This window comes from Xyrauchen texanus, chromosome 29 (genome assembly GCF_025860055.1).
Source record: "Xyrauchen texanus isolate HMW12.3.18 chromosome 29, RBS_HiC_50CHRs, whole genome shotgun sequence".
Taxonomy (NCBI): Eukaryota; Metazoa; Chordata; class Actinopteri; order Cypriniformes; family Catostomidae; genus Xyrauchen; species Xyrauchen texanus.
In genome coordinates, this window is record NC_068304.1 from 19142692 (window position 1) to 19169159 (window position 26468).

General features: G+C 39.6%; 2 protein-coding genes across 4 annotated transcripts in view; both read left to right on the forward strand.

The window, feature by feature from the left end:
• LOC127623383 (zinc finger protein 423-like) overlaps positions 1-7051 on the forward strand; it is a 195218-nt gene extending 188167 nt beyond the window's left edge. For all 3 annotated transcript variants that reach the window (XM_052097824.1, XM_052097827.1, XM_052097826.1), the window contains one exon: positions 5790-7051. In XM_052097824.1, coding sequence (XP_051953784.1) covers positions 5790-5819 — 30 coding nt within the window. In that variant the 3' untranslated portion in view covers positions 5820-7051. The remainder of the gene's footprint in view (positions 1-5789) is intronic.
• A 2412-nt stretch (positions 7052-9463) lies between these two features.
• The window catches only part of LOC127623170 (plasmanylethanolamine desaturase-like), a 39434-nt gene continuing 22429 nt past the window's right edge, over positions 9464-26468 (forward strand). The window contains exon 1 of the mRNA XM_052097477.1: positions 9464-9945. Within this exon, the coding sequence (XP_051953437.1) occupies positions 9786-9945 (160 nt within the window). The 5' untranslated portion in view covers positions 9464-9785. The remainder of the gene's footprint in view (positions 9946-26468) is intronic.

A 26468-nucleotide genomic window follows, 5' to 3' on the forward strand; every position in this document is an offset into this window, starting at 1 on the left:
TAATACATCTACCAGTTTAGCACCTGTGAGGACTCTGTTTCTCAAACTAGAGACTCAGATGCACTTGTTGTTGTTCATCTGGACCGTCCACTTCAGCCTCTGTCCTGGTTAGATCAAGTTTGCTTTTTTCTTTCAAGTTAATCTCTTGAAAGGACAATAGACAGATATCTTTTTGAGAAGTTTTATTTTTAATTTGTCAATGTTTCCAACCAAAATTTGACTCTGTTGTGAAAATGTATGTGTTGTCTTGTATTGTGTTGTAATTGTCTAGCATAGGACATATGTGCCTTTGTGTTTGTATTTTTCACTTGGGAATGAGCGCTTTGCACTGTTCTTAGGTCAGCTTATAGACATCAGTAACTCGCACAACATTCTTTTCTCTCTTTCTCTCTCTCTCTCTCTCTCTCTCTCTCTCTCTGTCTCTCTCTCTGTTCGCTCTGGCAGAACGAGCCAACACATTAGAGTTTCACTGACACTGCACTGTCCCCAGGGGGCACCACAGAGCCGGGAGCCAGGGGCCCTGCGGCACACATATACTCGCATACGAAGAGCCCTGATTGAAAGTGACGTGACAGCCGCTCGGTCTGGCTGTATGTGCATGCTCCGTGTGTGAAAAGAGCTGTGTAGGGAAACGTAGATTTGATTTTCCTTTATCTTTATCTCCCCACAGCTCCCCATCTTTTCTCTCACCCCTCCTCCTCTTCCTCCCCCTTCGTGAGTGCAGCAGTCTCGCAGTCACTGCATCAGTAATGTGACTGGGCCATATTTCCCAGGAGTGCACAGCTCCGCAGGATTTAGCCTCTCTTTTATAACCAGTTTAGGAAAACAATGACTGCGTAGATATTGACTGAGCTTACAGAGGCTGTTCTGCCCACCACACTTCCTCCCCCCTACATCGCCCAGCCAAGGGGGGAAACGGAAAGGAGGCTGTTCCATGCATTATGCATCCTCCCCGTGTTGCAGCGTCAGAGTCAGTTTGGTGGAGTTTTTTTCAGGTGTGCATTGAGGCTGTGTGTGCCACAGTGGTGCAAGTGTCAGAAATGAAAGTTAAACTGCACTTGAAATCGCTAGGAAGTTGTTGCATTTCAGTTCATGAGCCGTTCAACAAAATTACATGACCCATGAGATAGTCCATTGATGTTTTTGAGCTTGCCAAGTACTTGTACGAAGTTATAGCAGTGTACAACCGATATCAACACATTATGGGTTTTGCCGGTTGCGTCAGAACGTGTTTTGACCTGTCGTCCTGTAGCAGTAGGTTAAGACTTTTAGGATTGTTTAAACTGCTTCAGTGCATTTGTCTGTGTTCCCCACTGCTCTGCCTTTTCTCTCGCTCTGTCTCTCTAGCTTTCTTCCCCCCTTAAAGAATATATCAATTACAGCTGCATTACACTGATGTCATATTGCGAGTCATTATCAGATTCAGAGACACACACCATTCCAGCGATCGATCGCCTGTGGCTTAATCAATACCACTGCCCCCGACAATGCGCTCAGATGAAGAGAACAAACTGCGGCCAGCCTGAAAATGTGTTTGTTCCAACACACTCATTAACTAATTTAAACAAATGTTGATGGTTTAATCGCCCACACATCAGCTGCCATCTTTTAAGGGAGACGGAAATAGATGTGTTTGTGTGTGTGTACTGGGCAACTGAAGTGCGACAATGTGTTGCATTTACAAGGGTGTGTGTGTGTGTGTGTGATTAGACAGAGCAGATGTATGATACCGCAGTGGGTCATATATGCCAGAGATCATGAAATAAGCCAAGCTGTGGATGTTGGTTGTGGCTAGTGGCCATACACATTGAACTTGTGTGTGAGCTGCGTACATTGGCATGTGTGCACAGATCTTGGGGGAGTCTGCGCAAATGTCTTTTGTTTTAGTGAACGATCTATGTGTGTGTATAAGGAAGGTTGTTTAGGAGTGTGTATGTTAGACTGGGCTCCCCGCACCCCTCCAGTCCTACTGTGCAGTTTCCATCAGACCACTGCAGTGCTGGTGTAACCCTAGACCCCAGGGAACAACACTGCCTCTCTGTCCCTCCACCTTCAAATCAATACAGCTCCACACAACCCTGACAACCTGGGGGATACACACACACACTCAATCACACACTCCCTCTTTCTCTGTCTCGGACACACAGAAGCACTGTAATCTAAACCTGCTGTTGTTTATGAATCATTTGAATGCGGATACATTATTTTACACAAATACATCCCGTGTATTCCTACTGACATTTGAAAGTACAGTTGCCACCTAAATATTATACCAAAACCCATTAAAACGTATTAAGCCACTTAATATGTGATATATTTAAGCAACAAGGGTACAAGAGGTGTGCTTATGCAAAAATAGTCTAGTTTGAAGGCGTACTTTGACACAACAGTTCCAGCAACTCCGTCAGCCCAGACTATATTTACAAGGGTTTCTTATAGCTTTTAAAAAATTGTTATAAAATAATAAAAATATTAAAAACACAAATTTTCATAAAAACAATTTTTACTAAGCAAATTAATTCGCTAGAAGAGAAACTGTAATTGACCCTGAAATGTTAATAGTTGGCTTCTGTGGGTGCTGTGCTGTGATATATGGGATACCGGGAACGTCACACTTTTTACTCCAACTAATATTTCTGAGGATAGATTTACTCTTGAAAGTCAATTTCTGCATAACCACATGCCTTAAAGTATTGACCACCTTGACCACAAAACCATTTTCCCATTCTTGCCCAGGAAAAAAAAAGATGAATTGAACACACTTTTAGGTCTGGTGACAACTTGCAACAATAGTGGGTCATGTTGTCCCACTATATGGGGTAAGTTGTCACAATGGAGCCTGGCAGTAAACAAGTGGTGTGAGCATTGCTGGGGACACGTCCACTCGTCACCCCACCATCACCCCACCATCACCACCACCACCACCACCACCAGTAAAACAAAATCTTTTTCTTTTAAAAATGTACGGCTGCATTAAACCGCCTGTTCCAGGCCTTTCGGCAAAATGTAAAAAGTAAAACCAATATGATGCACGAAATGATTCATGAAACAACAAAAATTGAAAAAGTAACATACATTGTTTCTGCCAAGAGATATTGTCATTTATAATTGTATAAATTCATGATATTTAAAAGGCACAAAAAATACCTTTTGTCCTAGTAAACACATAAACTTTCGATAAAAATGTCTCTTAACATTTTTGATCCTTGTCTGATTGTATTGCGTTTTGTTAGATTTTTGCTTGTTTACACAAGAGCTTTTACAAAAATATGATGATATTAAATAATTTAATTTGGAGTATAGAAATCATAACAAATACTATACTTTAAGAGGGTTTTTCAAACCAACAAACCAAAAAGCTCACATTTGTTAATGAGATATATCTCACGTTAATGAGATATAGCCCTTGTGCCAACTAGCACCCGGTCTCCCCTGCATATAAGGAGTGTGAACCGTTGTTTTGCATCATAGCTGTTACTACATTGTGTGTTTTATCACAGTTGATACACTGTATTGACCAATCAGCGTTCTGGACCAGAACTATCCATTCTATAAAGTTAAATGCTTTATTCCTAATTTAAAATGTCATGTACATATCACGAACATTCGATCAATGCTAGTATGTAATTGTCTAGATTAAGTGTCACAACATGAGATTAGTATTACTTTTGTTAGTGGTGTTAATGTTTTTGTTGTTACGATCGTCAGCATCATTGAAAAGACCCAGAAATTAATTTGGTCTCACATTGAGCAGGCTTATCAGGAAAATTATAACAATGGCTGGGTTGTATTTGGATCTACAGCAGGTGATGATTGAGTTTCGAGGGGGATCAGCTTTGCGGGGAATAACTGATAATTGAATAACTGATAATTGATTGAGCAGCAGCATATTCTTGGGGACTCAGCAAAGGCAGGTTTGGGTAAATGGGGTCGTTAGTTGCTCTTGACATGTGCACATGTGACAGTGTGGGCAGGTACGCTGCATTGACTCATTGCTCATTGTCATTCCTTGTCCCAGGATTATTTTGAGTTATGGGTCTGAGTTTCACTGTGCTGTTGCCTTTTTCCGTTTAGTTGTGTCATAATTCCAGTGTGTTAAACAGGTGCTTGGTGATGAGGACAAATGATGTGCAATATGTTTGGGTTTTGTTCGATATGCACTGCTGTATAAGTTTCGTTCGTCTCTATGGCAATGCTCAGACTCAGACATAGACAAGGCTGGCCTCTGCCGGAGGGTTGTGGCACTGCAGGCAATGTGCTGTAATGCAAAATGAGAAGTGGTTTGCTCTCATAATGGGGTCAGTGACTCCCAGAGAGATACATCTCCTCGCTCAAGAGCCCTCCTTGTGTGTGTCTCCTCTCTGTTCCATGCAGGAGGGGTGGGAAAAGAGAAAGAGGCTAGGATGGAAACAGAAGGAGAAAGCAAGACACACATACACTTGATAGGCTGCCATTGGTTCTTCGGGCTGGGGTTTTAAGACCCAGTGGTCTGGCCTTCCTCGGATGGAACTGCCCATCCTCTTTCGGCAGCAATCATTTGCGAAATATGTGCACTAAGATAAGAGCCCAAAGAATAAGTATTTATCAACGAAAAAACATGTTTAATCCTACAGATTTGTCTCCCCCTTCCCGCTTTTCCCCTTCTTTATATTGGGGCATAAAAACACAGCCTATCTCTCTTGGAGAAATTAATCTTGGAAAGGAGCTTTGAGAGGGGAAGGGGGATGATTGCCAACTCTTCTCTGGGAATTGGGTTTATGGTCCAGGGAAAAGCATGCGGAAAAGCAGAGCTGCAGAGAGATCGCAGCTACACAATACCCATTTAGCCTGTCCATATCTGCTCTTGCTTAACCCTTCATGCATGCACCAGCGTTCGTTCTACGAAAAGCCATCTGATTGATCTGTTTAGGTGATCACAGGTTTTAGGTCATTCTTTGTGGCCACTTTCCACCTTTATAGTCTTCTAGTTCTTTGCGTACTGCCATACACATCTCTTCCCCTGGTACGTTTCAGCTACTTCTTATTCTTTACTTTGATATAGAAGGATTTGATACATTATTATAAATGTATGTTCTGTGCTCCAGAGTCCATAGAATGAGGGCCTCATAAGGCATTGCAATGATTTAAAATATTCATAAATATGCTTAACACTATAGTTAACAAGTTGATCATGTGACTTACTAAATGATTCATATTACTCTCACCTGTGTGAAGCTTGTTTGTTACTCTCCCTGAGGAAGGCTCATGCCAAAACACGTATGAGAGCGGTTTTACCTATTGTATTAAGCCATGTGAAAAAAATGACTTCTTAATTCATACGAGTGCCATGGTTATACAGCTTTTTGTTTTTTGGAGTATTCATAAATGTGTATTGAAATGTAATTCAAGGCTCCAGAATAAAAAATCATTGTCGCAAATTCCATTGGAAACCAAAAACTGTAAATCAGATGAAAGATGAATATGATTTTGTGTTTTTCTGCATGGTAAAGAAGTGAAGTGTGTGCGTGTGTGGGTGGATGAATGGGATTGTAAGTGCACATGTGCCCAATATTTAATGGAAGGGTGTGGAGATGAAAGAATAGAGGAAGAAAGGAAGGTGCTCACTCAGGGCTGCAGAGCTTGAACTCCTCTGTCAAAGTGGGGCTACTAGCCTTGAGATGGACGGACAGGCCTGTGGGTAAATGGAAAAAGAGAGATGGATAGAAGGAGAGAGCGAAGGAGATGGGTGGAGGTGTGGGCACGTAGCTTATTATTTCTCTCCTCATGTGTTCTCTTCTGTTCCCCTGCAGAACCACACACTGAGCCAGCACGCACAGTGAGACCCGGCCCCGCAGGACTCCCGGTTCAGCCTAGAACCCCGACCCAGGCCCGGTGGGGGAGGAACATTTCAACATCACAGCCAATCAAAGTGTCATTTGCTACTCACATGTAAAACTCTTAACGATTCCGCCACCAGGCACAGCTATTACGAACGGTGGGGAATGAATATTAATGGGATATGCTATTAAAAAAGAAAAGGAGAGGAAAAAAAGGAGATGGAGAGAAAAAGGTATTCTACGTGCAGTATTTTTTATTGTCCCTTCTTCCTGGTTGTGCGTTCCTTATTTGCCCCCTGTTTTCTTTTTCCATTTTTTTTGGGTGGGGGGGGGGGGGTGAAAAAATTTAAGGAAAATACAGCTTCTGCCTGATTTTAATCTCTAGAAAAACATATCTTGTTCTCTGTTACTTCATGTATCAAACTTCATATGTGACAATTTTGTTCTTTTAAATGCATATATTCTCTCAGCCCTTTTTTGTTGATTTGTACCATTTATTTCTTGCAGTAAATAGGTACTTGTGCTGTGCTGTGATTGCTTGCCGGTCGTAATATTTTTCCTTTCTATTATTATTGTTATATATTTTCTTTTTTTTCTAATTACAGTTAAAAAGACAAAAAACATATAAAGAAAAAAAAATAAAAGCATAATGGTTTTAATTGGATTTTCCAGTACATGGGCCTTATGGATGTTGTAAAAATGAATATCATTGATTTCAGTGCAACTGGATGATGTCTGCTTTTTAAATGTGAATTAACCAGATTGCAATAAACTAGTACAGTTGAAAATAAACAAATAAATAAATCATGAATAAAGGGAATTCATGCATTTGCAGTGTGTTCTTTCAAAGCCCAGATAAAGCATATTGAAGTGGTTGAACTCTTTAGAGTGGCTCTTTTCCTGGACACCATGTGAGCTCTATTCTTCTCGTCATGCTCTCCGTTTAACAATAAATATCAGTTGCCTAATGCTGCACATAAAGCATAAAGATAATGTGGATGAAAAACATCTCAAAATGATGATGATGAAAAGTGAACACATGCTTAATGCAGGCTTATTCATTTATTTGTATATTAAGATAACCCTGTATGAGATGATGTGCACAATTTCAATGAATAATTGTGCTGTTAATGGCATAAACGATTTGCATATTTCTATAAGTGTGAATGTAGTAACAATTTCTATAATAAATATCACACAAATTCAAGTCTACTGTTTGCACAAGATGATTCATAGCATCTGCAGTAGAGGAGAACAGTGAAGCCCATATTGCATCACTAATCACTGCTTTACACAAACCATGATTCATGCTTTGTTTTCATGGTGATCAACTGAAAGTCTGCAGTAAAGGGCCAGAAACTTTGCCAATTTTACATGGATGTTTATTACATCACATTACAATTAAATGTAGTAAACTTACTGTTAAGTTTAAGTTTATTCATGAAATTACAGGGGTCATAAACAATCAGCCACACTATTATTTACAGGCTAGGAATAATGGTTTTAAGATAATGCGAGATCATAATATTGGACAGATTGATGTTGTGTTCCTGCTGATCTTGGTATTGTGTTCTGTATAGCAACTGTACACAAATGTGAGGAGAGGAGGTGGGGGTGGGGGTGGGGGTGGGGGTGGGGGGTATAAACTGTTTAAAAGGCCTACCTATTTATCATTGTTTATTATAATTATAGTTTTTTAAACTACTATCAAGCTCTGAACACAGAAGTAATACTTATGATTTAATGCATCTGACTGAATAAAGAAACATCTAATAAAACCTGCTTCTTATACACCAGCACAGTTTCTGTTTAATTGCATCCATGTGTTTAAGCAGCTGGTTCAGCCACTGAGTCTCATAACTTGAGCTGGACAGAAGGTCAGTGCTGTTCCCAGAAATGAGCCATCGGAACATATCGATACACAATGAGCCCCCGGGGGCATCTGAACCCCTCCGCTTGAGTTCAGCATGCCATAGGAATAAATCCTAAATACTTGAAAACAAGAGTGTGATTTCATGTATCCAAAAATATATCTAATAGTATTGAAAGACACCCTTACCTATGATACAAGGATACCGCATGTAAGTGATGTATGCTGTAGCAAACAAGCCTATTTTAATCTCTAGACAAACATATCTTGTTCTCTGTTACTTCATGTATCAAACTTCATATGTGACAATTTTGTTCTTTTAAATGCATATATTCTCTCAGCCCTTTTTTGTTGATTTGTACCATTTATTTCTTGCAGTAAACAGGTTCTTGTGCTGTGCTGTGATTTCTTGGCAGTGGTAATATTGTTCCTTTCTATTATTATTGTTATATATTTTATGTTTCTAATTACAGTTTAAAAAAAAAACTTTTAAAGAAAAAAATAAAAATATATCAATGGTTAAAACAATGGTTTTTATTGTATTTTCCAGTACATGGGCCTTATTGTTTTAAAGATGTAGACCATTGATTTCATTGCACCTGGATGATGTAGCATTAAATCATATCAAAGTATTATTTTCCTGTGAAGAGCTTGACCTTTCTTTGGTTACGTAAAGCACAGGATATTTGTAGGAAGTTTGCAAAGATAAAAAAAATATTTTTACATTATGAAACAGATTTGTTATTATTTTTCAATATTATATTTTTGCCATTACATTGCAACTTAGAAAGTATAATGTATAAAACACTAAACTGTAATAAACAATGATAAATTTGAAGACCTTTTAAGCAGTATATATTTTTCCCAATTATCTCAGTTTTAAGATAATCAGATGGATTATTTGAAAACTGCTGTAAACTCACATTTGTGTACAGTTGCTATTTTTTGAACATCATACCAAGAACAGCAGGTTACACAACATCAAACTCTCCAATATTAAAATCTTACATTATCATATGGATAAAACCATTATTCATAGTCTGTTGATAATAGTGTGGCTGATTGTTTATGATTTTTTATGAATCAACTTTTATGAATCAACTATTTTTAATTGTAACATGATTTGAAATAGAATACAATGTAAAATATGCAGTGTGTATAGTTATTCCCAACACAACAGCTTTTTTTAAGTTACTTTATAAACTATTTTTATTTAGCCTATTTCTATTTTTAAGATTCACAAATTTTATGCAATTAAATTTCATAACAAAATTCTAGTTCTAAAATTGTGTAATGTTTAACTAAATTAAATGTATAAAAATCATATTTAGTTATTTTTATTATTTTTATTTTTCTCAATTCTATTTAATGGATTTTTTTTATGTGATTGAAATGCGTAAATCTTCTTTTTTATATTATATACAAGCAAAAACAAAATTAGACTGATCAATATCACATAAACAAACAGAAGAAGGAACAGAAGAAATGATTCCTTTATTATCGTTTCCCTTATCAGCGGCCCAATGTCTTATAACGGATGTTTAGTGGCTCTAAGGAACCTTCAATAAATAACCAAACATTATTTTAAATAGGATAACGTTTAAGACAAAAAGTGTGCAAGCATAAAAAATATTCAACTTTATTTATAAGCATCTGAAATATTGTGTCATTTTGTTGGTTCTACCAATTTTACTATAATAGTCAGTGATGGGATCTATTGTTTCGCGTCACAATACACATATAACTTTTACTACTATCCCTAAGAACAATACAGACGCCAGCACAAGAAAAGTTTGTCCTAATATTCACTTTATTATTCAGTGTATCTGAAATTTTTAAACAGCTGGCTCGGATGTCCTGCGGGGAAACGAGGTAAATAATAATCATAATACATTACTATGACAACTCATCTAGCAGGCAGTTCGTGCGTATTTTGATTCCGGGTATGTTTCGCTGAAGTAGGAACCTCAGTGAGCTTCGCAAAAAGGTGTGTCATTCCACCGTTAAAAACTCTGTGCTTCCAGTGCATAGTCACTAAATGCACGAGACAACGTAATTATTTATGCGCTTTCTCAAAAAACTGGCCATCAAAAGGGAGCATGGCGGCAACGCCACTGTCAGAGTCGGAGATCAGGCAGCGGTCTATGGCAGAGGAGGATCCGAACGGGAATGAGCACGGGGCGGCTGCGCGCAGCACAGCGCCTCGCTGGGGACCGCAGCATGCTGGGGCCAGACAGCTCGCCAAGCTTTACTCTCCGGGTAAGACAAGCAGAGCTTGTGGTATTGAACAAATCTGTTAAAATATGAATAATTCCTTTTCATGCTAGTGCAGCATCTTTTTAAGGCCAGGAAAGCACACACACCTAAAAGTAGCCTGGTGTGCATAGAGGTCAGTTTGAGATCAATAACATGTAACAGCAGTGTAATAATGACAATAACATAATGATTGTTGGTGCTTGTATAACATTCCCCTGAATACATAAAGAGTTCCAAGTTATGGATTATATGTGCCACTATGAAACTAACTTGTAACAGTTTGTTACTTACATGCATTAACAAAATGTATTCATAACATCGAATAATTCACAAATGTAAAGAGAGTAAGTGCACCTATCATAACAAACTATTGAAAACTGTTATAAACTGTATATGAATCACCATACAGCAGTTATATATATCGAAGGACCCGGAGACCTATTTAGAAGGTTTGAATCATACCCACCTTCTGCAGAGCTCTGGTGTAGAGTTACGTGCCATTTAGCATGTAGTCAAGGGCCTAAACTCTGACAATTATTGAGCATTGTTCAGATGTAATGTTTAATAGTTATTTTCAGTCACTTACTAGTCATTATTTTCTACAGCAAGCTGTGCTCTTCCATCTTTAATTTTTTTATTTACCTTGGTTCCATTGTGGAACCAAACAAATGTCCAACTTAATGCATGTTTCAGATTTGACTTCATTTCACTTTTGGCTTAATAGAAAGCAGCTATATTTCTGCATTGCATGAGTCAGAGATCAGCAGCTTTAGGTAAATCCTTTAACCCCCAACCCTCCCACACCAAACTACGACCAAATTTACTGTAGTAGGAAAAGAGCTTTCATCTCTCCACTAGCCCCAGAACCAGTCTCACTGTGTCGGGCAGGGTTTGCAACTGCAATTAAAAATACATTGATTTAACTCGAAATGCTATTAGGAGTGATAATGACCACTCCATTTTCATTGAGAAAGCACCCAGCATGTTAAGCGTGTTTTGCCATCGACATGTCCAGCACGTAAATTACTCTGTCATGTTGAGTTTGGTCAAGAGGAGTTTTGCGATGTTAATAAGTTAATGTTGTGATGCATCTCTCTGTGAATGGGGTGGGGGGTTGGTTTAGATTATGGATGGGATTTTTGGATAAGCTCAGTAGAGTTTAGTATCCACCAGCTGTGAGGTGGGTATCAGACTGGCTTATCTGTGCGATTCTCAAGGAAAGTTTGCTAGGATTGTTCTGCCTCTGCTGCTGTTAGCATGATGTGTGTGTATCTAAGAGGGGAGGGTGTAACCCAGACACAAATTAGTACATTTGCAGTCTATATTAAAGTAAATTGTTCTAAAACAATTAAAGAAACACAAAATATAAATCTATTTAATTAAATATGTAATTAAATAGATTTATATTTTGTGTTTCTTTAATTGTTTTAGAACAATTTACTTTAATATAGACTGCAAATGTACTAATTTGTGTCTGGGTTACATGTGCCATCAAAATTACCACAATTTTACTGCTGGCATTTTGTCAGACAGGGGCAGACTGGGAAGAGTAATTGGCCTGGGATTTTACATAGTCACTGTTCTCCCAATGGCCAGTCTGCCCCTGTTGTCAGATACTAGTTAGGCATTCACACTGACAGCGATTTGCAAAGTGATTTGAGGTTAGGGCTGGGTGATAAAACAATATCAATATTTTTCGCTATAAAAAAACTCCATGATATCGGCGATAAGCTTTTGAGTAATTTTTGATATTTAGCCTGTGTTCTACATCTAGACATGCGTGTTGCTAAAAACGCTAGCAGTTTGGCTTTCTTATCATATGTTTCCACTGGCGCGTAGTGAGCGAATGTGAGCATTTTATATATATATATATATATATATATATATACCTTCATTATGATTCAAAATGAACAGATCATATTATATCATTCATATCCAACTGCACTCAATTGATAAACTCTATAAAATTTTGTAATATTTTCATAGAAGATCCCTCAGAGACCACTGCATTGGCTGTGTCTGGGCCCCCAATGCAGTTTTGTAAAAACTATTTAGACTGTTTAGGATTTAGTTTTCTCTTGTTTCTTGTTCTAAAAATGTGCAATGTGCAAATGTGATTGAATATCGTGATCATATCGATATCGAATGATTTGAAAAAAGATATTGTGATAAAATTTTTTGTCATATCGCATAGACCTATTTGAGGTCATTCATTTAGTGATATCTGACAACATGTGTGTAGCGACTTTTGGAGATGTAACAAAGTTGAGCAGAGTTCAACTTTATGCAAATAAGCAACAACACAATGCAGCAACTACCAATGGGAGGGCAGACTTGCTTTCTATCCATGTATTTTTATGATAATTTTGAGATATTGCATAAATACTGGCTGGAAACACCAAGATGAAAATAAAATATCCAAAATGTGCAAAAAAAAAAATTATTATATGCTCACTTGAGCTTGTATTCGTATGAACATAGATGAAAATACAGTATGCTTACTGAATATATTCCAATCGAATTTAGCGATCGACCACATTATACACCTGTACATCTACTTATGTGATTATCTAATCATCCAATTGTGTGGCAGCAGTGTCGTGTATTAAATTATGCAGATTCAGGTCAGGAGCTTCAGCTAATATTCACATAAACTATGAGAATGGGGAAAAATGTGATCTCAGTAATTTCGACTGTGGGATGAAAGTTGGTGCCAGATGGGCTGGATTGAGTGAGTATTTCTGTAACTGCTGATCTTCTGGAATTTTCACGAACAACAGTCTCTAGTTTAAAGAGAATTGTGCCAAAAAAACATCCAGTGAGCAGCAGTTCTTTGTTCAAATATGACTTGTTAATGACAGAGGTCAGAGGAAATTGGCCAAACTGGCTCAAGCTCTCAGGAAGGTGACAGTTACACAAATAATCAAACGTTACAACCGTGCTATGCAGAAAAGCATTTCTGAACATACAACATGTCGAACATTGAGGCGAATAGGCTACAGCAGCAGAAGATCCCTCCGGGTACCACTTCTGTCAGCTAAGAACAGGAAACTGAGGCTACAGTGGGCACAGGCTCACCAAAATGTGATGGTAGATGACTGAAAAAACATAGCCTGGTCTGTTGAATCTCGATTTCTGCGTCAACATGCAGATGATAGACCCACTGCAGCCTCCGATTTTTGTTCTTAGCTGAGAGATGTGGAACCTAACATGGTCTTCTACTGTTGTAGCCCATCTGCCTTAAGATTTGACATGTTGTGCATTATGAAATGCTATTCTGCTCACTATAACTGTCAGCTCAAACCAGTCTGACCGTTCTCTGTTGACCTCTCTCATCAACAATGCATTTCCACACGCTGAACTGTCCTTTCCGATTGCAACTTGTCAGACTGTACAATATGATCCCAGGTGTGACCAGGTGTTTTATCTCATCTGGTCATCATAGGAGCAGTCACACTGGAGGACTGCGTCTGAGGCTGATTCATCGCAAAGGGAATTAATTGGCTGTCAGTGAACACGTCACACTAAGAAATGAAAGACTGATGATTTTGCCCTACTTCAAGAGAAACCTTTTAGGATCCCCAAAATCTGTCTCAGATTGCAAAATCGTGGCCATCAACAAATCAGACAGTGTGAACTCAGCTTTAGAATCTTTACTTATCGCTACTCGTCGAGGGCCAACCTACTTTGTTTCCGCAATTTTCACTTGATGCCACCATAGAATTTGTAACTAGGTGCCTTGCTCAGGGGTAAAATAGAGAGGACACATAGCTTAATCCTTGAAGCACAATTCTGGTTGTCAGCCCGAGCCTTAATCACAACATCACCCCAAATGGTCTTGTCTGACGCAAGTTTTTTTATTTCCTGTGATTCTAAACTTTCCTCAAAGTGCCAGGTTGCTGTATTGTTGGATTCCAATGGTTCATTTTCCCGAGAGACCCTTGACTTCTTCTAACCCTTGACTTCTTAAGCTAATTCTGAACTACAGTCCATATCGAGATCAACAGAAACCAGAGGGTTGAGCCACAGAATATAATGTCAGGCATGCTAAAAGCAAATGCTCTAGAGACCTGCTGGGCCGATCTGAGGGAGGTTTGTGCTTGTGTGTGTCTGAGATGAGGTGAACGGGATTGGCGTTTGGAAGTGTTGAGACTTACTGTGAAAAGGGATTGATGAGGCTTCAGTCTGCTCAATGAAGCCTCCGGCTCATTACTGTAACCCCAGGACAGTGAAACAACTGGATGCCTCTCCCTGCCATATGTCAGCGTGTCATGCACCACTGACTGCTCTTTGGGCTTCTTATCCCATTTTACAGAATCGCCGCAAAGTAAACAGGATTTACAGGGTACTTTCTATTTCCCCCATTGCCTCTGCCAGCCTCCGTGCTCTGGTTACCGGGGCACTTGGTGTGAGTGTGTTTCTCAGAGAGAGCGAGAGAGAGAGAGAGAGATCAATATAATATTACATTGCAAGATCTAGTTTCCTATGCTGTCAGCGATCTTGACTCCAATCGATTAATTCTGGTCCTTGTTTGCAGCAGACTTAACAGCAGAAAAGCTTGCTGTATATAGAGGTTAAGAGAAACTATACAGGTGAAAATAGTGTGGTTGGGACTAAAGGCACACTGAACTAAAATCACAGGTGTTGTTTTAGCTTATCAGTTTTCAAACACCATTATATTAATTTATGGTAGCAATCCTGCTGATAAGCCAACAATGTGTCAACACTTCACATTTGGAAAGTTTCCTTCTCTTGTATCTGAATCTGATCCAATATCCACACCAGTGTTGTAAATTTAAGGGGTAGTTGTCCCAAAAAAGGGAAAATTTGTCATACTTTTCACACCCTCATTTTGTTCCAAACCCTTATGACATTCTTTCTTCCATGGAACACATAAAGAGTTGTTTAAGAGAATGACTCTGACCTCTGTCACTATTCACTTTCCAACATGATCACACAGGAAGCCGGCATGTTGTTTCCAGTACCCTACGATCAGCCACATTATGCTTACTCTTTGACAACCGGTAGCATGTTTCCCTGCCCTTGTGGCGTGTCCGGAAGCACGTTGTGTCAGCAGCGTGGGAGAACCTGGTTCGGATGCTGCGTTGAAACCAGAGAGTTATCGTGTTTGCATAATCAGTGACAAGCACGATTCTGAGGCTGCATTTTTCACTCTAACATTAGAGTGTTACTCCACTGATGGTTAGGTTTAGGTTTGCCTTTTAGGTTGGGGAGTGCAGTTTGTAAAATATGCATTTCTCTTCACTGTATTACAGACTAAACAGCTGAAAACAACTCTCTTTTGGTGCCTCTCTGTGAACATTACACCTGAAAAACAGAGCTCACACATGCCCATACGCCCAACAACATTTACCTCTTTAGCCACTGGGGGCAGTATTTCGCATTTCAGTAAGCACATACCGATTTTAGGTAAAGAAAAGTCAACCTTCACCGCGAGATCTGTCTGTCACTTTTATTGTATGGAAAAAAGATGCACTCAAAATGAATAATTACCAATCGCTCTCTCTTGTTAATCTAATCTCTGCCTTACTCTGAATGCAGTCCCTGCTTTGTTAATGCAGCTTGTCCAGTTTGTGCATTTAAGGATTTTATAGCTGGTTATTTTAACTCTTTGTCTGGGTATTGCCAACTACCTTACAATATGATACTGAAACTGAGAGACAAGGTGACGAGAGCAGTGACACAACATTTATATGCGAGAAATAAATACTACAAAATAGTCGGAAGCCAAAAGTAGGAAGGTTGATCTTTTAGCTTGCTGCCTTGTAGTGAAATTCTCTGCTCTGTGGTGCAGGGCCAGAGGTGTGAGTTGCAGAGCAAAGTGGAGGCCAAGCCATTGATACAAATGGGACATCAGACACGTCTGCTTGAAACTAAGCATGTCTTCAGTCCCACTGCACTGCACAGAACTAGACAAACCCACACCCCTTCTGCTCTGAACCTCTACTCATTCTCCACAACATGCTGATGAAAACTTTCATAAGTAGTGTACATTGATTGTACAGTACTAGGCTATCTTATGCCTAGATTATTGTAAGCCCTTTTGGTTGCAAATACCAGTAAGAGACATGTAAATATCCTTAAAAAACTGTTGTCATGGAGCAAATTCCACTCTTTAGAATTACATAGATAACATTGATGCAGAAATTCCTTCACCTACAACAGTAGTTCCACTGATACAAGAATGATTTAGACAACTTTCCTGCTTGCATAACAAGCATTTTTGTATTGAAGACATCTTGTATTTAAGCGCTTTTAAAAAATATGATCTTCACATTCCCCGCGACCCTGTACACAGGATAAGCGGTTGACGATGGATGGATGGATGGATCTTCACATTTCTGCTTTTAAACCTTCCATAGTGCTGTGCCTCATTGATTACCATTATCAGTAAATTTCTGTACATGTGATTTTTGTCTGTTTTTCTTTACTTTGGGATGGTCTGTGCTTCTTAGCCATTTAGAAAACTTGAGAAAGCTTTCTGCCTTTAATTTGTTCTGGTTTGCAAATGCTGTCATGTGTTTGGAGGGTGGGAGGTTTGGAGAGAGAGCATGTGAAGAGATGGTGGCAGTCAAATTCAGTAGCCAAATCTTGCAGAAATGTGCATAATGTCTAAAATCATAAACTTTTTTATAAAGCCCAAAGTATACTTCGGTACAGGACTTGTAATGCAAATTTCGTCATCAGCAGGGTGCTTGAGCACTGAACGTGAGCAGCCAGTTTTTTTTCTAACCGCGCGTAATCTGAACATGCAGAACACGTATGCACCTGGAATTAATTGCACAAATTAGTGGGTCCACGAGGTGGCAACACTCACAGTTGAGCATTTGTCATGAAGAAGCGATAGAAGAAAATATAATTGCCACTAAACAACAGGAGACGAAGGTGGAAACGACAACAGTGGATGTGCACGTCAAGAACACATGTGTGTGAGAAGGTCAGCTGATACCTTTATTTCTGCAACTCGAGTCTGGTGGAGTATAAATTCAAGCTCCTTATAGAGAAATAGTCCAGCAGTCAAAGCACTCAAAAGCATAGCAGTCAAAGCACACCGCCTGTGTGTACATGCACAGTAAATGAAGTATATTTTGCAAGGCTGTGCATTTGACAGTACGCACACACTAAACGTTTGCGTCAAAACAAAAGGACACTCTGGGCTTAACCTGGAACATTCCTTTAAAAACTGCATTACAGGATCCATATTAGACACATTAGTCATTAAATTAATGTTTAGAATAGTCAGAAGTGTTTTAATGTTTAATCAATGCTGTTTCACGTGTTCATGCCCCCTCATCATCATTTACTCACACTCATGCCTACCCAGATGTGTATGGCTTTTTTCTTCTGCAGAACTCACACAAAGATTTTTAAAAGAATATTTCAGCTCTGAAGGTGCTTACAGAGCAAGTGAATAGTGACCAGACCTTTTTAAAGCTTAAAAAAGAAAATTAAGGCATCATAAAAATAATCCGTATGACATATGACTGTCTTCAGAAGTGATACGTTAGGTGTGGGTGAGAAACAGATCAATACTTAAATCCTTTCTTACTATAAATCTCCACTTTCACATTCTGAAAATGAATGTGAAAGTGGAGATTTATAGTAAAAAAGGATTTAAACATTTATATTTTCCCCACTCAGACTCATCATATCACTTCAGAAGATATGGATTTAACCACTGGAGTCGTATGGATAACTTTTAAGCTGCCTTTATGTGATTTTAGGAGCTTTAAAGGCCTGGTAACCATTTACTTACATTGTGAGGACCTGAGATATTATTCTTAAAGCCTCCATGTGTGTAACAGAACAAAGAAAGTCATACACATCTTGGATGGCATTAAGGTGAGTAAATTATGAGAGAATTTTCATTTTTGGGAGAATTATTCCTTTAAATATTGAAGCAATGAAAATCTGTAGCAAAGTTTTTTTATTGTCATAATAGGTAAGGGTCCAAAAAGATAAACTACCCAAAAAATGTAGAGTTGCTACTAACTTGCCGCAAATTCGACACTAATTATTTTCACATGGATAATAATAATAATAATAATACATTTTATTTGTAATGCACTTTACACATGAAGGAACATATCTCAAAGTGCTACAAGTGCACAGGTAAAAAAAGAACAAAACAAACAAAAAAAAACAATAAATAAAAAAACAAAATAAAAAAATAAATAAAAATAGATTAAAACACTTAATAACAAAATTAAGAACAATTGGTGACAACAAGAACAGGATATGTTTTAAGAAAAAGCAGTTAAAAATAAGTGGGTCTTTAATTTATTTTTAAAAACCTCTATAGACTGTGGCGCCCTCAGGTGATTAGGGAGAGCATTCCACATTCTAGGCGCAGCTACCTGGAAGGCCCTATCTCCCATAGTACGGAGTTTGGACTTAGGAACCTGGAGTTTGTGGCTGTCAGAAGAGCGGAGATGTCGGTGTGGATTATGCAAAGTAATGAGTTCTTTAAGGTACACTGGTGCGCTACCGTAGACACACTGATAGGTCAGGAGACAGATCTTATAATCAATCCTGAGTCTAACAGGGAGACAAGTGAAGTTTTTGGAGGATGGGTGTGATGTGCTCAATTTTGCGAACCCCCATCAGGACCCTGGCAGCGCAGTTATTCGCCGCAAATGTTTGCCAGAAGTTTGCAGCTCTGTATTGGTAGTGGTGAACCTGCATCAAACCTTTGGTGACAATGAAGAGTTTGCCATAATGCTAATTTGCATGTGAAAATTAATAAGTGGCAAATTTGTGACAAGTTTATGGCAACTGTAAGTTTTTTGTAAAGGTCCTCTTTTCAAGAAGTAACAAAGCAATCCAGATATCTACACAACATTTTCTTAAGTGTCGGTCCTTAAATACACTCTGTTTCTTGCAGATTCTGTCATCTCTGTAGCAAACTGCAGAGTCTGGCTAATGGTCTGTGTAGTCTGATGACTGCAGTTTTCTACTAAAGCTGCTGGATGCGGCTTTCACTGATTTAGAGAGCCAAACACCTCTGGGTGTTCTATTACACTTGTTTAATCTGAGTCAAGTTAGTCACCTTCTAACTGCAGTGAATTTGCTTTTGGAATATTTATTTTCTAATTCAGTTCCACTTTAAGTTAAAGTGATTGTGCACCCCAAAATGAAAACGTTGTCATCATTCACTCCTATGACGTACTGAATCACCATAGAACTTTCTTTTGGAACACGAAAAAGAAACGTGTAAGGGACTTACAGCTTCAGTCACTCTCATTGTATGGAAAAAAAAGAGGCCATGAAAGTGAATGGTGACTGGGCTAACATTCTAAAAAAAATATATATATATTTTAGGTAAACTAATTCTTTAATTCACACTCACCCAATCAAACACTTAAAGTTGCTCAACCATCTAATCTTATTAGCCACAACCTGCTACAAGGCCATCACTGCCCACTGGCTTCATCAGAGCCCAGTCTTTCACACTTTTTTCTTTCTCCATGCGCTTTTGTAGTCCCCTTACTCAGCAGAGTCTGAACTACTGTATAATTCATCCCACCCTCTTGCTGAACTCATGCCACATTGACCCCACCACGCACAGCGATTGCTCCTGGCTCTTGACCATTGACCTGGGGTCAAAAGGTCATGAGTTCAAGGTTCTAGGCTTCTAGCTTATGGCTGTATACCTGAGCTGGTCAGGTGACCCCGGTGACCTGGGCCGCAGTGGATTCAGACGCTGTCAGCACATGTGGTCTGTTCGCTCGACTGCGGTACGTTACGCAAAACATATGACTCGGTGTGTTTCTATGGCATTCACTGAACTACTCTGTCCAGCATCAACTGCTAACTGGCAGAGTAAACAAAAGCCAAGTGGTCTTTCAAGGGGAAAGAGAGGGATAGAAGAATAGGGAGGAGGAGAGGGAAACGGGGAGGGTAAACTGGCTACCTGCGACCAGTCCTGCTGGGCATCTCAATTATACACACACCAGGGCAGCTAAATGCATTAGAACCTCAGCTGTATGCATGATACAAAAACTGATTTGTTCACTCCAACGCACACACGCACACACAAACACACTCAGGCACTTTGGGGGGGTCAAATGCATCAGGATGTTAATGGCACATGCAGTAAATTGTATATTTTGCATGCCAGCACGTGTACACACACACACACACACATACACACAGAAGCATGCCAGGGTGCCCAAATACATTTGGACTGGAACCACAAAGCCTGTTATTAATATTTGATGGAGTTCTCCATCAGCTTCATGCGTGAATTCAGGTGGCTTTGTGGTAGTTGGGGACGGGGACAGTGGGTGAGCTGTATAATTACTATCAGTGCTGTATTTAGTTCAGAGTTCTCAGTGAAGTGGCTCCGCTGTGAATTTTCAATATTTAAAATTCAGTCTCTGCATTTTAATCCCTCTCTCCCTTATTAATGAATTTCATTCTAAAGGCCATAAACCTGCTTAATTCTTTGAGTTCCAGAGTTCAGCTGGCCTGATTGTCGTCACCATAAAGATTTGAGAGACGTGATTGTTTGTGTTGTGTTCATGTGGTGACATACATTACCTTCAATCTGTCCTGCATGATTGCATATAGCCGCCTACTTTGACCTTGAGCGCTTGTCTCATTTTTGCTGATTAAATGTAGTGGTGTGTGTATTGGTGTGGGGTTGGTCTCAGGGTTCACTCTTGCCTGAGCCTGTCATCTGTGGCCCTTATCAGGGTCAGTTTAACTGGCTACACACACAAATGTGTCCACCCATATTTCTCTTATAAATTGGGGAATGGGTTCTATGACCAATCTAGTGCCAAGTATGGTTGGGAATCGAGAAACAGTGCTTATTCAGAGCTATGTATTACTGGGACCGTATTGTTGTTATGCTGTTTGGTTCTGGTAATTCTTCTTAAATGTCTGGATTTCTCAGCTACAAGCGAAGCGTGACAACTTTTTCACAAATCACATGCCCAAATGTTCGTTAGCCGAAGCAGTATGTGAGTTTTAGCTCCACCCTGTCAGGCCTTCAGAATTTCTACAGAATCCCTCAACAGTGCAAATGACAGATTGTCAGATTCATCAGCCAATCAGATTGATTTATTTCTTCTTGGTGGGTGTGATCTTTAGAATATGTCCCGGTCCAGGCCTTCTAGCTGGCTTTGAGTGACGCAATCACACTTTAAGTGACGTAATTTGAAAGCGAAGAGCACGAGATCTTGCTGACTAGTCGACTGTCATCACTGCCGCTATCGTCATTGAGAAAGAGATCCTTATGGATTTACAAAACTTAAGTGCTTTTAGCATTGTTATAGCAACATCAGGACTTTTCTAAGTGTAAATTAGGCTGCTTGAACATTCAGTGTCGGATCAAGTTTTGAAAAGAAGTGCTGCGTTCCATTCGACTCGGTAAGTCGGATTTTACAACTTCCGATTAGAAAAGGAATGTATCTTGAAGTCAGAATTACAACATGTAGGCTTTTCACCGAGATGCAGGTGCATGATGTCACACAAACATATCACTCAGGGAGATATACAAGGTACGTGATAAACATTCACTTTATTAAGTAATATCGATAAATGAGTTTGTTTCCACATTACATGATATTAAAGCTTGTTTAACAAACGCCTGCAGAAACAGCTGTATAAAACATTATAATCTCTTGATAATCGTACACCTGAAGCACAAATGCTAGCGCTTCAGCATTGTTTATCAGTTGGGTTGCTAGGAGACATCTATCAACCCAATGAGAGTCAAACCCTGCTAAGCTAACGGGAGCATTGCAGTTCTGAATATCGGAGAAATGGAACGCATTTATGGTCAGAGATGTCAAGTAGGAATATCCCTCATCCAACTCTAATGGAACGCAGCATAACCGTGTACTCTGACGGAATGAAATTTATTATATATATTAGATAGAGTTTTCCAGGTATTATAGACCTCCTCGGCAGATACGTATGTCAAATGGTATTACTAGTTAGCTGTGAAATAATGTATGATGCCCAAAGTCATAGGGTGTCTTATTCATTGTGAAACTGTGTTTTCTTAATGGCATGAATCACACTGAAGGCCTAGACTTTTAATGCAAGCCCACCACTGCAGTCAGCCATGATTAATGTAATCCAAGACTGAAAGTGTCCAATAACAAGACGGTTACTGAGATTAAGCGAGTAGTATTCAGCTGGTCATGTGATTCTAAATTGGCAGCCCCCGTGAGGACTTCCTTGAGGAGTCCTCATCTCATGTGAGTGCTTATGAATTTATACTTTTATGTTTCAAAATTACAATACATTTCTGTAGGAGTAAAACTTTTTTTAATGGGGAAACAATTACTGAGTGCACCTTTAATGAAATGATTAAGGAACCAGAATTTTATATTGGAATCAGAACCAGAATCCTTTCTTTAGAAATGCACTTTAATGGACTTTACCTGTTATGTTCACCCATATTCTTAAAATCCACTATGCTTTTGTGTCTCTTCTGTGACAAATACAACTTGTCTGTCTATTGTTACATACTTTGTTGTTTTTAATAATAACATAACTTTGTGCATCATATGGCTCAAAGTGTGTTGTGAAAGTGTGTGTCTTTGTGCGTATCTCTGGGTACATGTGTTCGCGTGTGTGTTTCCCAGGTTGAGTTGTCCACTGAGAACAGATGAAAGCAATAAGGCCTGTGACTGATCCATTTGTCCTGATCAGGGGAATTGTACCTCACTCTCTCTCACTCCCTTTCTCTTCCTCTCTCCATGTATGACCCACTTTTCCTGTCTCTCCCTTTCCCAAAGTCCCCTCTGAAGACAGGCCTACAGAGAGCTGGCAAGGGGACAATGTGTGTGCGCCTGTATTATGCATCTCTCAAAATATAATCTCATGTGCTAATATGAGGTTCGCTGTCCTGGCCTGCATTTGATTTCCCAATCAATACAGTTTCCTTTTGCCCACATTAAGATGCCGTCTGCATTGTTGGTAGGGAGGTGAAATGGTGTAGAGAATGACACAGTCATGGTGGCAGGACTTTGTGGTGTGGCTGACCCTCTGAAAGGCTGCTATTCTGCGACTGTGAGTTGCTTTTTGTCTGACTCACCAGAGGAGGTGAGAGCCATTCTTTCAGCTGCTCTGAGAACAGAGGGGCCTGCGCACCACCACAGCGCCATCAGGAGAACCTCAGAAGAAAGAAGCCCTTTGTTCGGCGAGGATAGAGACAGAAAAACACCCATCTCTCTGCAACATAGACAACACATACTGTTCACACTTGCTGACTTCTGCTAGCATGACAGGTGATAAACTGTGGCCTAACCCCTTTTCATCTCCACTCAAACCGTCTCTGCACGGGAGCTACACAGCCAAAGCATTATGTTAGAGCTGTCTACGTAAGTTTTGTCTGATTCTGAATAGTTTTACCTAAAGCACAAAAAGGTAAATATTTGAAGAACATCATGGCTACTCTTTTCCATATAATGAAAGTAGATGAGGACTGGAGTTTTCAAGCTCAAAAATGGTAAATGATCTGCACTTATATAGTGCCTTTTTAACCTTAGCGGTATTCAAAGTGCTTTACACTGCATCTCATTCACTATTCACACACTCATTCACACACACCAATGATGGCAGAGCTGCCATGCAAGGTGCTAGCCTGCCATTGGGAGCAACTTGCGGTTCAGAGTCTTGCCCAAGGACACTTCGGCATGTGGAGTCGTGTGCGCCGGGAATCGAACCACCCTGCGATTAGTGGACAACCCCCTCTACCACCTGAGCCACAGCTACTCCGTGATCTGCACAGCTAGTGTGATTTGTGTGAGGAACAGATAGTAATTTGTTTACTGAAACTTTAGACTCTCTTGCTCTCCTTGGCACGTTCATGAGAATAAGTGAGAGAAGATGTTCGATTCGTGAATGAATTGTTCTTTTGAGTCAGACCATTTCATTGAATCAGTTTATGAAGTTCACAAAACAGTCTGAACGTTTGGTTCACAAATCAAATTGATCCGTGTTGTAGAAATTTATGCAGTGATAATGGTTGGTTGATAATTTTTTGCCACAACAATCTGTTTTTCAAGCTAATTGAACAGACTCAGAGTTTACAGGTCACTAGAGGGAGAATTATCAGTGACCCCCTTTACATGCTCTTAAAGGGTTAGTTCACTCAAAAAATAAAATATCATTTTCTCACCCTCATGCCATCCCAGGTGTGGAAGACTTTCTATCTTCAGCAGAACACATTTAAAGAAAAATATCATAGATCAGTAGGTCCTTAAAATGCAAGTAGATGGCAATACAGCTTTTGAAGCTCCAAAAAAAGCAGACATTCAGCTTAAACGTCATTATACGACTCTAGTGGTTAAATTTAAAGCGTCTTCTAAAGAAATTAAATTGCTTTTGGTGCAAAAACCTTAAATATTTAAGTACTTTCTAACTATAAACCATCACTTCCAGTCAACAGCAGTATGCACGTGTGACATAATCACGTTGGCATGTTCATGCGAGAACTGGCACACATGCAACACACCAGGAAGAGCAGCGCTGTGCACAACTGAATAGGAGGAATGCTGTACAGAAGCTTAGTTGGTTTTGGTTTAGATCTGTATTTGTATCTAATAATTTATTCACAATGGTGCATTTGTGTGCTTATTCTAGGTGTCTCAACTGATTGAAATATTTGAGATTACCTCCGTAACATGCCAACGCGAATACATCACACAAAAGACCATGTGAACTCAGTGCTCTCATCAATGCGTATACTGCTGCTTACCGGAAGTGAACGTTTATAGTTAAAAAGTACTTAAATATTTATTTTTTGCACCAAAAGCTTCAAAAGTCTTATCACCATCCACTTGCATTTTAAGGAACTACTGAGCTGAGATCCTTTTCTATTTTTCTTCAAATGGGTTCTGGTGAAGAACAAAAGTCATATACAGGGGTGGCATTTTTGGTGAACTGTCCTTTTAAGAAAAGGGGTTTATTCCAGGGTTTTTGCAGAAAACGGCATTCTGAAACGTCATGTAAACGCTTTCCTTGGCCCATTTATGTGATGAAGAGGAAGCATTTAACACACCAAGGTTTCTTCTGGAGTATGCAGCTGATGTGGCAATATAAACACATAAGCAGGGTTTTTCCCAAAGGTTTTTGACACAACATTACAGGATGTAGCCCTACATCATTTCAACAAGTCAACACAGTAGAAAGACTTCAAGAAAGAAACATTTCTGACAGTACATTGGGAAAAGGGAAAATCAAATGCACAACCATAAACGATACCAATTTATACACACCAATTTAAAATATAAACTACTGTCCTCCACGTCCTCCTATATGTGCTCAAGTACATTGGGGTAAGCCCTTCAGCGATGTGGGGAAATTACATTGCTGTGGAGAAAGCTGCTTACTTATGGAGCCGCATGTATATGGGAGTAAAGAGAAAGCTTATTGTCTGTAAATGCATCTTTCTTGTAAAAAATGGCTTTCTGTTGTCCATGTAAATGAGCTCAGTGTATTACAACTTAAATTTTGGCCTGTTCTTCAAACAAATATAACACATGGCATTAGACTTTTTTGTTCCTTTTTTGTTTTTCATTATGGAGTTCTCGTTCGCTTTCATAATATGGCCAAGAGTGGTCTGGATATTCTTCAAGTCATACAGGATTGGAATGACATGAGTGTGAGTAAATGATGACGAGTTTTTTGTTTTTGGGAGAGCTATGGCTTTAATCAGTATTTTGATTAAAAAACAAAAACCTTAAGAGTTGTGACGTTGTACAAATGGTTCCACAGGAATGATTTGCAGTTAGATCTTTGCCCTCAAGCTACACATTTTTGCATGTAACCATGCTTACAGGGATCTGCAGAAAACACAATGTATCTCGAGGATAGATGACAGCATATTACATCCTGCTGCAGGAACTTGCCCATGTTAAGAGTGAAAGAGAGAGAGCAAGAGCACCATTAGCATTCATGGACGTTGTTTGGCACTTCAGCCGGCCCTCTGCGTCGAATCAGGCATCGTTGATTAATTTCAGCCTATTAGCACCCCCCTACCCCTCCCAGGTTAATTCCCCACGCCAGCGAGTGAGAAAGGGGGCTACGGGTGTGAGCGATGGTACAGAGGGTTGCAGGGGAGCACGTTGTTGTCAGGACTGTATTAATGAGCGCAACGCTCAGGTCCTGTGGACAGGGGGACGGTGTTCCTGGCTGCACATGGCGACGGCAGCTCTGTCGAGGCCTGGCCTAGTTTCTGCCCTCACCGGGGAGCGGAAGGATCCAAGGACTGATGCTGATTACCTGACAGTGTCCCCACTGCTGCAAGAGTGTATGTATGCACAATGCACATGTCTTTGTGTGTGTTTGTGTGTGTGTGTGTGAGAGAGAGAGAGAGAGAGAGAAAGGGAGAAAAAATAGGGCACATTGGGTTAATGTTTTTTTTTCCTTTTTAATTTCAAGTTTCTGTCATGGAATAATTTGGGGAGTTTGCAGAGATGGTGTAATATGAAGTGTTGAACAGCAGTAGATCTGTTCTCACTTTTTCTTCCATGTGTGCTAAA